We start from the raw sequence: 12783 nt of genomic DNA on the forward strand, positions 1-12783 counted from the left end.
GACAGGAAAGAGAGCAAGAGGGCAACCCCAGATGAGATGGGGAGATGACATTAGAAAGATAGGAGGAACACACTGGAAACTGAAAGCACTAAACAGAAGCGAATGGAGGAAACTGGGGGAAGCCTATGTTCAAAATTGGAGGAATGAAAGGACAAAAAGAAGAAGATGCAAAACTAAGACAAACCTCGTACATGGCATATTCCGGGTGACAGGAATCACATACATTACATTACAGAATACATTATTCTCATCAATGGTCGGGTATCTTGAAGTTATTTTCAATTATAATTTTTGAAGAGTCTAGGTCTAGAGGGTTGTTTCTTAGTGAAGCCTACTAATATCTCTGCCGATGAAACCAATGTGTGAGGTGTGAGGTGGCTGTGTAGTACCGTGCTGGTAGCCAGTATGTTGGTGTGGCCTTGGTTGTGCCTGATATAAGATATAATATGCAAAGGTTGGTTTAGTTGGGTGCGGGCTAATGAGCCACTTTACGGCTGTGCCTTAGCAGCTTACGTAAAGAGGTTATCAGGGATAAGTATTTAGTTAATAATTATACTGACCTACTGGTGTTTTACAGAATTCAGTAAAATGAACTAGTTAGAGTTTAGTACACGCCAACCAATGGAAACCTCAGTTTACATGAAGAAACGAGCAACAACGGAACTCGTCTGATATAACAGTATTTCTACACCTAGCCTCAATGAACATGGTAGTTGCTATCACATGCTTTATGCACAATGATATCCATAAGGGAACATGGAGAAGCCCTGATGAGAATACATTAAATCCAATCTACCATGTATATGGTAGATTTCAGCGACATAATAGACGTACATGTAAGACACCGGGCAAACATAGATTCGGACCACTACCTAGTCAAAAATAAGAGCCAGAATCTCAAATGCAAATAAAGTCAGAGGAGTTAAAGAGAGAAGGTTTAAGGTAGCCAAAAAACTCTACGATAGCTAAAAAATTCGAGGAAAGTCTGGAACGTAAACTAGAGGACCATAGAGGTGATATTTATAGTTGTATCTGAATATTTTAAGCGGTGTAGAACCATATTGGAAGAGGTAGAAACTAAGGTGATTGGAAGACAAAAGCGTGAAAAAATAGGGTCGGACTAGTACGATGAGGAATGTGCACAAGCAACACAAAGAAAAAATCAAGCATATGCAAGGCTCCAAGCACGAAGAACGAGACAAGTGGAAGAATATTATAGGCAGCTGAGACGAGACGAAAAACGAATACTGAAAAGAAAGAAGAAGTAGCATATAGAAAACCAATTGAAAGAACTAGAGAAGTATAACACACAAATGGAAACGCGGAAATGCTACAAGAAGATTAACCAGACCAGAAAGGAATTCAAAACTAGACTATCAATAGTTAGAAACAGAAATAATTGGTGATCTGTGCTTCTGTGCTATTTAAAAACTGCACATTTCACGAACGTCCATACAATTTTTGTTTTGTGGACAGATTGACTAGAAATAATAGACGACCTCTCGTTTTTTTTTTAATTAGTTATCATTAATCAATAATATAACCTTTAATCAATAATATAATATAATATTACCTTTAACTCCCAATTCATTGGAATACTTCATCATGTTCCGGTGATCGCGTAACACAATGGCTTTCCAAAAATGGCTGAGTGCTATTCGATCCTTCGCCGACACTTCTTGATATAGCCCATGGTCTAGTAATACCAATTGGGCATTTCCATTTACTTTTCTGACTAAAACTAAAAACAAACAATTTATGTATTAGCAAGACATGCGTATTACACGACCAAGCCGAGTTGAACCGCTACCTTAAACCACCAAGAAGGGCCGTGGTTATTTTACTTCCACTCTATTGGGCGGTTAGCTAATTGTTTTTCGCTACCGTATTTTTATTCTGATAAAATAGATCGGACACAGTTCTTCAAAACTATAGGGTCGCCAAAAAGGAAGCGAAAGTACCAATAGCAAAACCTAAAGAAGAAGCGTATACGAATCTATACGATCAAATTAATACCAGGGAAGGAGTTAAAAACATAATAGCCAAACGCGGAGCAAAGAAGCAAAATATTTTAATCAGATTACATAAAATCGAGATTAAAATAATAAAATATTGAAACGAGTAAAACATTATTTCGACCACGAATCAAGTAATCTGTTAACCGAGGTACACAGTACCAAGCGGCGCCGCTAGAAGAACACTCTAATAATGCGTCGCAGATTACTTATATGAAACGTGGTCATTTTGTACTCTAATACAGAGTATGTATGACAAGAAAGAAAATAATCGTTTCGATTTGATTCAATACGAGTCTCTTGCCATCCTCTGACACCTGATAGAATAGAATAGAAATATGCTTTATTGTCATGAAAAATTTAACAATGTTATAGACAAAGCTTACAAGAATCATAAATAAAAACAATAACAAATACAATTTACTAAAATTATACAAATCGTCAATATAAATAAAACATAATAAAGTGAAATAAAAATCAGTAACAATCTATTGCAAAATAAAAAAAAATTGCAAATTGCGTAATCTACCTTAAGAAATTTAATAAGTTATGCTGCTGCATATGACACTCAAATATAGATTAAGATTCTACTTATACATAAGAATACTGTAATTTCTTAGTTATTGGTTAAGAAACTCTGCTATTGAATAATATGGTCTTTCAGATAAATAGGCTTTTGTCATTTTACGGAACTTGGGGAAAGATGTTGCAGATTTAAGTTGTAGAGGGAGATGGAGACACTAAAGCGCTGGTTTCCTCGAAAGCGGCACCGTAGCACTGCGATGAATTACGTCAGATTACGGTGAAAAATTCAAGGTTCTTCACTGCGGCAATGGAATCTGCAAACTCAGCAAGCGGTGGCTTCCAACGCATCCTTGGAAACCACCGCTATTATTTTGCATGGTACAGTTTTTTATGACGTCATTCATCGCAGAGTTACGGTCTCAGTTTGTCGGCACCGCTTTCGAGGAAACCAGCGCTTAATAGCAATGGTCACCAAAATACGAAATGAGGAAGTGGTTTAAGCACTTCAAAAAATAAAGAAAGGCAAAGTTGGACTAGATGATATTCTTAGGGAATTGTGAACAGCATTAGGAGAGAAAGGAACAAGTCGGTTAACGAGTTTATTTAATAGACTTATGGAAGTGAGACAAACGCCAGACGAATGGAGAATCAATATATTAGTACTTATTTCAAAAACAAGGGAAACGAAGAAGTAAGGAAGAGACACATTATCTATAATTAACTTCTTATGGTGCCATGCACCTATAGTGCGTTGGCATATTATCTTAAGGTCAGGAGTCTGTCTTTTGCGGCATGCAAAAGTCCGCCAGTGTTATTTATGCCTGTCCAGTTCTTTATATTTCGTAGCCACGACATTTATTTGCGACCTACTCCGCTCTTGCCCTCAATTTTTCCTTGAATGATTAGTTGGGGGATTGCGTATTTTCCCCCCTCAGGATATGGCCCAGGTATCAAATTTTTCGTGCCTTGATCAAGTTGAGCAATTCTCTCTCAGTATTTGCTCTTCTTAAGGCTTCCTCGTTTCTCACCCTATCTGTCCATGGATGCGGAACATTCTTCGCAAGGTCCGCATTTCGAAGGCCTCCAACTTATTAATGGAAAATATTTTCAACGTCCTTGTCTCCATGCCGTATAACAACATGGACCATACATAGCACTTAACCACTATGTAACGGAGATTGAAGGAAATATTGCGGTTACAAAGTATTTCTTTAAGGTTAATTCTGCGTTTTTTTTGCATAATTTTAAAACGTTTTCCTTTGAAAGTGGTGGGGTTAAATTAAATGGGTAAAAGGATATCTTAAAGAACAACACTTGAAGATTATTCAGTTAAATTTTTATCGAAAAATATTAAAAAATGAAGCAGTGTCGTCATTTTTAAGTAGACGATCCAAGGAAGAAGATGATTTGCGGTGTACACTCTTCGGATAGAATCATTTGAAACATATAAACCAAAAATATTATTTTAGTTTAGGTCGAATAAGGTTATAAAGGCCCAATAAATGTTGTAGATATTTCTAATGTGGGCAAGCAGCTTATCCACTTATTATAAAGAATAGACAACCTCGCTTGTCAAGCATGTCACAGCAGGATTTTAACTCTGGAATTATTCAAAATAAGTTTTAAAATACCAATAGGCACGCCTATCTCAAATTGCTAAAGTCTAAACATAAGTAAAGTTCATATCAAACCCTTATTTCATTGAGTCAATGATAAAATGTCAAAATATACTAACCTAGAATGACAATTGTAATTTTACCCCTTGACATTGTGAAAGTATGCAACTATCCATCAAGGAATACCTAAGTTTCTGAATTATATGTATAGTAATCACGATAGGGAGAATAGGACTTTTCAACGCTTCTCATTTGTTTCGGGCTTCTGCCATTTGTCGTATATTAATATTATACACGGATTATCCGCTGTGAGCTCGTAGGTAGAGGGGATACTTAAAAGTTCGTGAGCGCCAATAGTGACAAGTCAGTGAAATTCTGCTGGAAATTTGGCATGAATGTCAAAGTGAATAATTTAAAAGACTGAAATTTAAAAACATTAATAGGAAAAATATTAGTTGGTCAAAGCTGTGGCATATATTTTTACCTTAAATATACTTACGTTTTAAATACTGAAATTTAGTTTTTTTACATTCTGCATATATTTTGCATATAATTAATCTATTCATTTAGCGCCATCTACACGATAATTATGAAAGTACCCGAAGTAGGAAAGAAGGAAACTAGTCAATATAACGGCAAAATGATAAATAAAATCTTAAAAAAATAATCATAATGAATCATAAATTCTGTACCTACTTACTAATATTACCCACCGATTACAATCTAATTACTTCTTGCGTTGAAAAATATTACACGATAAGAATTAAATAAATTTCCGGCGAAGTTGCACAAGTAGTTATCAGCGATAATTTCCGGCGATATCAGCGAAGCTGATAGCGAATACGACTTTACAGAAGCCTGAAATAAATGAGAAGCGTTGAAAAGTCCTATTCGACAAACTATGATGCACTGAAAGAAGGGTTTGATATGAACTTTACTGTCACTGGCATCTGAAGGAACCAAAAAAAGTTGCCATTTACTTGGATTATGCTTAATCGCGTATATACTAAAAATAGCAATATACTAAACAATCTTAGTATGAATAATACCAAACAAAATTACCATTTCCAGGATGGGGATCGCCATGAACAAAACCAGTCTGGAAAATTTGGTAGCCAAATGCTTCAAATAACTTGTTGTTTATATCTGTCAACGAATAATTCTCCTTTTTCAGATTTTCCAAGTCACTTATTTTGTAGCCATCTATGTATTCTGTAACCAGCACCCTCTACAATAAAAAAGTAGTATGTTGTAAGTATAATGTATGCATTTTAAGAACTTGGGTACATTGAATGAGAATTACGAATGTACCTAATAGTAACTATTGAATAGTGTGATATTAGTCCTGGATCCCGCGTACCCAAAAAAAGTTTATTAATAGCAAGCTGAAAATTTGTTCATAGCTTATTGGTGTCTAGTCGGATAGGCTTTGATGTATGGGAACACTGGAACAGGGGAAGCTATCGTGGAACGTGATAAACGTGTCATCCTGACAATTTTATGATTGTGAAAACTAGCAGGTTGTTTGTTTGTTCAATAGCCAACGTTATATAATATATGAAAAAATGTGTGTCCACCATAAATGGTATGCGTTTTAACAAGTCCAACACGTAGAACCTGTCTAATGACAGGAATTATGTTGATGATAGCTAGCAGTATCATTTTTGTATGAGATTTTAATGAAAGGGTAAAAAATCAAAATTTGAAAGTGCAAATTGCTATGTTACTTGATTCAATCTTGAATCTAGAGACGACGATTCATAAAGAAAAATATACAGACTATAGAATAGCACAAATTATATAAATTCCCATCAAATAAATGAAATGTTTGTAGCTGTAGGCATAGATACATATACAGGGTGTCCCGAAAAGATTGGTCATAAATTATAGCACACATTCTGGAGTCAAAAAGAGTTCGATTGAACCTAACTTACGTTAGTACAAATGTGTTCATAAAAAAAGTTACAGCCCTTTGAAGTTAGAAAATGAAAATCGATTTTTTTCAATATATCGAAAACTGTTAGAGATTTTTTATTGAAAATGGGCATGTATCATTCTTATAGCAAGAACATCTTAAAACAAAATTATAGTGAGATTTGTCCACACCATAGAAATTTTATGGGGGTTTTGTTCCCTTATACCCCCCAAACTTTTGTCTACGTTCCAATTAATTCATTATTGTGGTACCATTAGTTAAACACGACATTTTTAAAACTTTTTTGCCTCTTAGTATTTTTTCGATAAGCGAGTTGTTATCGAGATGCGGCTTGTTTTTTAATATATTTACATAAAAACTGTATGTGGGTTTTGTTCCTTTAAACTCCCCAAATGCTTGTGTACGTTCCAATTAAACTACTGTTGTGATACCATTAGTTAAACACAGTGTTTTTAAAACTTTTTTGCCTCTTAGTCTTTTTTGATAAGTCACCTTTTATCGAGATGTGGCTTCTTTTTCAAAATATACCTAAAAATGTAAATTATAAATAAATTTTCAGATTATCAACAGGTCTCTATAATCGTACTTAACCATATACAAATATGTGGTGGATTTGACAAATATTCAAAATATCGCCATAAACACTGGCTTATCGAAAAATTACTGAGAGGCAAAAAAGTTTTAAAAACATTGTGTTTAACTAAAGGTGCCACAATAATAATTTAATTGGAACGTACACAAAAGTTTGGGGGGTTTAAGGGAACAAAACCCCCATAAAATTTTTATGGGATGCTTAAATTTCACTTTAATTTTTTTTCAAGATGCTGTTGCCATAAGTGCCACATGCCACATGTTCATTTTCAATAAAAAATCTGTAAGAGTTTTCGATATATGAAAAAATATCGATTTTCATTTTGTAACTTTAAAGGGCTGTAACTTTTTTTGGGTGCACTGTTGTATATAGGTAAATGAGGTTGAATCAACCTATTTTTGACCCCAGAATTTGTGGTATAATTTATGACCAATCTTTTCGGGACACCCTGTATAAGAAAAATTTATTTTTTTTAATCCTACTCTACAATCTACAAGCCTAATCCTACTTCATAAAGAGACTCCCAAAAATAAAATAACTGTTGTTATACTGTACCAAACTTGTGTAATCCCAATAAACTTTGGGCACATGCACATATTTTAAATGTTGTAGATCTCTTGCACATCTTTCCCCGTTTAAACCTTCATTGATGAAATCTAATTCCTGTTTAAACGTATTTTCCAAATCACTGATTACCCATGAGAAGTCAAATTTTGGATGTAAAATGCCAGCCATTTTTAATAGCATTTTTATGGTCGTAAAGTCACTAGTGAATCGGTGCTGAAGGTCTATATACTGGACCTTTACAGCTACCGGTTCACCTTCTTTCGTTACAGCTTTGTACACCTAAAAATAAAATAAAGAAAATTAACTGTGAGGCAGACATATTATATTCTTTTTTAGAATTATCGATATTTACCAATAAAACACTGAAAGACTTTTCTTTTCAATATTTCCACAGAAGTTAATGTTACTATAGCTGTTTCGGTAGAGTGCCCTTCTCAAGACTTTTACAGATCCCGGAGTAAGCTTGTATAACTCAGTTATCAGAGACATCAGGTGCTTTTTCACGCTCACTTATTGTAATATCAGCCATAAATTATGTCATTTGAAAATAAAAATGTATACCATTTTTATTCATTTTACTCTATTCATTTTAGTCATTTGACTTTGTAGAATATCCGACACCTGAAAGAGTATAAGGAAGGGGAGAAAGAAGACTTTGTAGAACAACTTGCGATAATCTCTGCAGCAGATTTATAACTGGATGTTAAGTTCTAAAAGTTTTTTTCATTTATTATAAATTAATAAATGAAAATAGTTTCTGTCTTTGTGGGATCGGTACTCACCGGAGGGACCGCAGACGTTCGGATACAATTAGCGTCTCTTTGCAAAGACAATGACGTCGACTTTACAAACACTTACTCAACACACACACTACACATTACACCTAAGTTAGTGATAAGTTATACAATTACGTGGCTAAAGGTTCTAGTTCTAAACCAAGGCCAGAAAAAAAAAGTTCTAAAAGTTCATATTCAAAAGGTAGGTACCTATTCTCGTTTATCTCTACCTTTGGCAAACCAGGCCAGTTTCTCTGGTATTTCTCTGTGGAGGAAAGTTTTCAACATGTCATTCATGATTAGATGAATGATATATAAGGCCGTCCGCACATGGGTCGACGCTCGAAGTAGTCGACTCGATTCCAGCCGTGTAGATCTCTCCCCGCCACTCAAGTTCCTTCATTGTGGCATTGAGCTCCGTAGACGGGGCGTTTAGGATTGCAAATCTCCTCGTCTTGTACGACTCTCGTCCCTTGCGATCGGTAGCGAGCGAGAAAGTTCGAGTGAGACGTACGTTTCCAGTCATGGATGTAGTTTATTTTATTTGTTTCCTTCGTTTTTTGTTGCTTTTTGCGCTCTATTAAATTTTAGTTTTATTTAAAGATCGGTGCATGTTATGTTCGTTAATTGTAGTACTAATAGCTTTGTGGAAATATTGTTTGTAATATAAAATTCTGAAAGCTTTGAACTTCTGTTTCTAGTTGTTTAATATAAAATTCGTTGGGAAAGTAGAAAAATGTCCTCAATTGTATAATGCTCATTCTATACAAATTATAGTAAAAATGCAACAATACCGTAATTTTCACAGATCGAAATAGTCGTTTTGGTTGATATATAACAAATGCGTTCTTCCTGGTTGGAAGATGTGAGCAAACTGAATCGACTAGTGTGCGGAGAGCATCGCTTGTGCCGCAGGGTTCGTACAAGACGAGCAAGACGCGCGAACTTCGAGACGTGTCTTCGATCGACCCATGTGCGGACGGCCTTACTGGCATGTGATTGTTACATTTACGGAAGTCGCCTTTTTTGTGCGTTGCTGTGATCATAGAGTGCATCCAATCGGTGGGCCATTGCCTGAAACGCCATATTTGATTGCATAGGAGGTGAAGCAATTTTATTTCGATGTATTTTGTTTCCATTAGCATTTCTGCTGGTATCATATCTGTGATTGGTGCCTTATTTAAGTTCTTGATTACCAGTCTTAATTCGCTTTCTAGTATATCCAGTTTTTCTACCATTTCTTCTAAGTTATAGTGGATATGTTCCAGGTGTTGGTCGTCTTTAGATTTTATAGATTCTGACATAATGATCTCAGGCCTCTGCTATATACTCCCTTTGTTTTCAGAATTCCCATGTGGTCTTTGACAACCCAAGTTCTGGCTTTAACGTCTCTTGTTATGTATCAATTTTTCGAAAAAGGTTGGCTAGTTGTTTTGATCGTGGCTCTCATTTTTTTTGCTTATATTGTTGTTTGTAAACCATAATATATAGGAATAATATACAGCGTACAGACTGGTATTTTGACCATAAAAGCTGACCAAAAATGGAAATTTCAAAAACTAGCATTTCGGACCGATTCTTGTCCTTAAACCAGGTATGTGTATATTATATCAAACTGAATGAGTTTGATATGAGGCGGAGGGTTGGTCAAAAGAAGAAGGACTTTCTTTTCGGGAAATTGCGAATAGGTGTCGCAGAAGTTTAGATGCTGCGTTAAGATGTTCTTGGGAATAACGCCACGAACGATGAACACGAAAATCGAGAGGCACAGGACGGGGCCGAAGAACAGAATATGTCTTTGAGAGACCGCTTTTTCACTACCAAGTCTATTGCAAATCAATGGTGTTTAAACACAGAAGATCATTGGGTGCTACCTCTTACCCCTGAACATCAATATAATCGTCTTGAATGGTGCAGAGAACGATTGGCTTGGGGCCAGAAACGGAATGGGTTTCTCCTTAGTGATGAAATTCCATTTGCTTAGGGATGCATGATGGTCGAAGTAGGATCAAAAGACGATGTGGTGAAAGAGATATCCACATTTTTTTGTTGAACTGCATTAGCACAAACCATACTTTCAGATCCTTTAATCTCCAATTTTTGAGCAGGATAACTCAATGCCACACATTACGAGGGTTACCTGTGATGTGAACAAGCTCAGGTCAATTTTTTGCTCTGACCCCCGAGATATCCAGATTTAATCCCAATTGGACACGTAAGGAACATGATGACTCAGAGACTTCTTAATTTAGAGCATCCTTCTAAAACTTTGAGAGCACCTCTTCATCTTCTTTAAGTGCCGTCTCCTAATCGGAGGTTGGATATCATCAGCACTATCTTTACTCTATGTACCGCTCTCTGAAGAGTTCTATGAAACTGCATTTAAACCATTCCCTTAAATTTTTCAATCATAACACTCTCCTTCTTCCTATACTCATTCCTCCTCTTATCTTTCTCTGCATTATCAGTTTCAACATTTCATATCGCTGTCCCCTCATTACATGTTACAGATATTGTAACTTTCTTAGCACTTCGGGAGTAGTTAATTAAAGCATGGAACGAGGCCTTGACAGAGAACAAGGACCACAGAGAAACGACACAACCGCACTAAAAACGTGTACCGTTTTTGAAGACGCATGCGCGAACCTGGTTGCTTTAAGTATCACCAGCATGCTAATTCTGTCCCTCCTGGTTGTTTTACGATAGTCCGTAGGCATGTATGGTAAATACTCGACTTAAAAGTTTGTTTGAGCATTTATATAATTATAATAGTTAAAATGTCTGGTTACTCGTATGTGTTTCACGGATGTTCATCTGCGACAGGAAGAGAAATAAGTTTATTTAGATTTCGTAAGAATAATAACAGGTAATTGTTATTGCTTTGTAATTTTTACATAAGTATTAGTTATTACGTATCTAATAGTCTTAATTTGACTTGATTAAATATTATTGATAATAAATCATGACGAAAGTGATTCATTTTCTTGAATTTAATTACCCCTACGTAATGCATAAAAAACTAAACTTCGCTCTGCCAAGCAAGGGATATTTCAAATTAAAAATATTAAATTTGGTGTCAGACGCAAGTCTACGAAGGGTCAGCCAGGTCAAAAATTCAACAGATGTTTTCCGTATGTTATCGCACTCCAAGATATCCTATTTTTACGAAATAAAAAAATATAAAGAGTTCTATACACGAGAATTTCTGATTTAAACGACAAAAACAAAGTACGATTCAAACAAAAATTGTTGGAAACATAATTGGGCCGATAATTGAGAAAATCTTAAAATTATAGCAGAACAAGACTTCAAAATTGCAAAAACACGGTTGCAAATAAACAAACTTACATTCAATAATGAAAAAACGAAATACTTATCTACCTTTTGCAGTGCAGTATACAAAAATTGTCTGCCAACTTTTAATTATTTAAATATAAATAACAAAGGTTACCTATATATATGGATCGGAGTATACATCGGAATCGTATTGTAGTGTTGTTTTCTGAATAGTTTGTTTTTTTGAATGTACCTAATATCTTTAGAAACAAAGAAAGTAGACGATTTTGTAGTTTAACATGTCTTTTGTGGATGCAAAGGTACAAAGGTGGATACATCGATATTATATTGTTGTCTTGTGTTTTATTTCACAACGTATTATGTTTTCCGTCTTTTGCGTTATTTTTTCGAATATTAGCGCACTCATCACCGTATATTATAGTATAGCTTTCCGTGCGTGACAAGCTTTAGGTTCTTGACGTTCGGCAATATTTGTACTGCTTAGAGCCAATTTAAAATATTTACAGAGATAAAATTCCGCTTAAAGAAACATTGTCAAATTATGAAACATGAAGAGAATTAAATGTAAAATGTCTTCATCCTTTTGCTCCAAAGATATATCAGAGAAGGTATACGTTTCCAAGACAATAACAATATTGACATTCGATTTCAACATAAAGTTTTTTTATCGATCACGAACATTTCTCCCTCAAAGAGAATTGGAACTTTCAGAGTTTGTGACATTTCCGTGGAAGTTACAATGGCTGTGTTATTTTTCGATAACCCATATTAAAAAATATAATTTATTAGGAAATATCCCGACGAACAAATTATATCTTGTATCAGCCCAAGCCAAAAACAATCAGTGAATGTCACACCTACCGTAGGAAATAGGTATATTTTATTATTGGTCTTTCAATGCCAAAATCAGGACAAACAAAAAGCTATTTATATTTATGGTTCCAATCAATATGATTTTCACCATTACTTTGCATTGTGCGATATATTTGCAACCTTTTGTAAATCAAAAATGATTCCATTATTATAAAGAATGCCAACAAAAGTCGGCCCTGCACGCAACTTTTTTTTTCGGTGCAATATTTTATATTTATTGAAAGTCAACATAAATGCTTAATTTTATTTACGAATTTATATGTATTGTGTGACATGCCCACTGACTATTGGTACGCTGGTTGTTCAGGTTGCTTTCAAGGTCATTGGCGGCGTGCTCACGAAGGATCAAAGGCGTGTCGCTTCTCTGTGGTCCTTGTTCTCTGGCCTTGATTTATCCCTATCTGTATTTCTCTTCCCTTAAATTATTTCTATCTGTATAATACAAAATAGTACAAAATATTTTCAAATTATGCTAATTTATAATGTGTTCAATTTTCTATGTCCATTTTACTCACGGTTTTCGGTGTAAATTTTAAAGAAGCGCTTGTATTGACATGAGATTTGGCATACACATAGCTGACATGTC

At 35.0% G+C, this 12783-nt stretch overlaps 1 protein-coding gene across 3 annotated transcripts in view; it reads right to left on the reverse strand.

The window, feature by feature from the left end:
- Window positions 1-12783, reverse strand: part of LOC126892368 (uncharacterized aarF domain-containing protein kinase 5) — an 83378-nt gene that overhangs the window by 20572 nt on the left and 50023 nt on the right. For all 3 annotated transcript variants that reach the window (XM_050661891.1, XM_050661889.1, XM_050661890.1), the window contains exons 4-6: window positions 7240-7530; window positions 5219-5384; window positions 1574-1741 (exon numbers count right to left, since the gene is read on the reverse strand). In XM_050661891.1, coding sequence (XP_050517848.1) covers window positions 1574-1741; window positions 5219-5384; window positions 7240-7530 — 625 coding nt within the window. The remainder of the gene's footprint in view (window positions 1-1573; window positions 1742-5218; window positions 5385-7239; window positions 7531-12783) is intronic.

Source organism: Diabrotica virgifera, chromosome 9 (genome assembly GCF_917563875.1).
Source record: "Diabrotica virgifera virgifera chromosome 9, PGI_DIABVI_V3a".
Classification (NCBI taxonomy): domain Eukaryota; kingdom Metazoa; phylum Arthropoda; class Insecta; order Coleoptera; family Chrysomelidae; genus Diabrotica; species Diabrotica virgifera.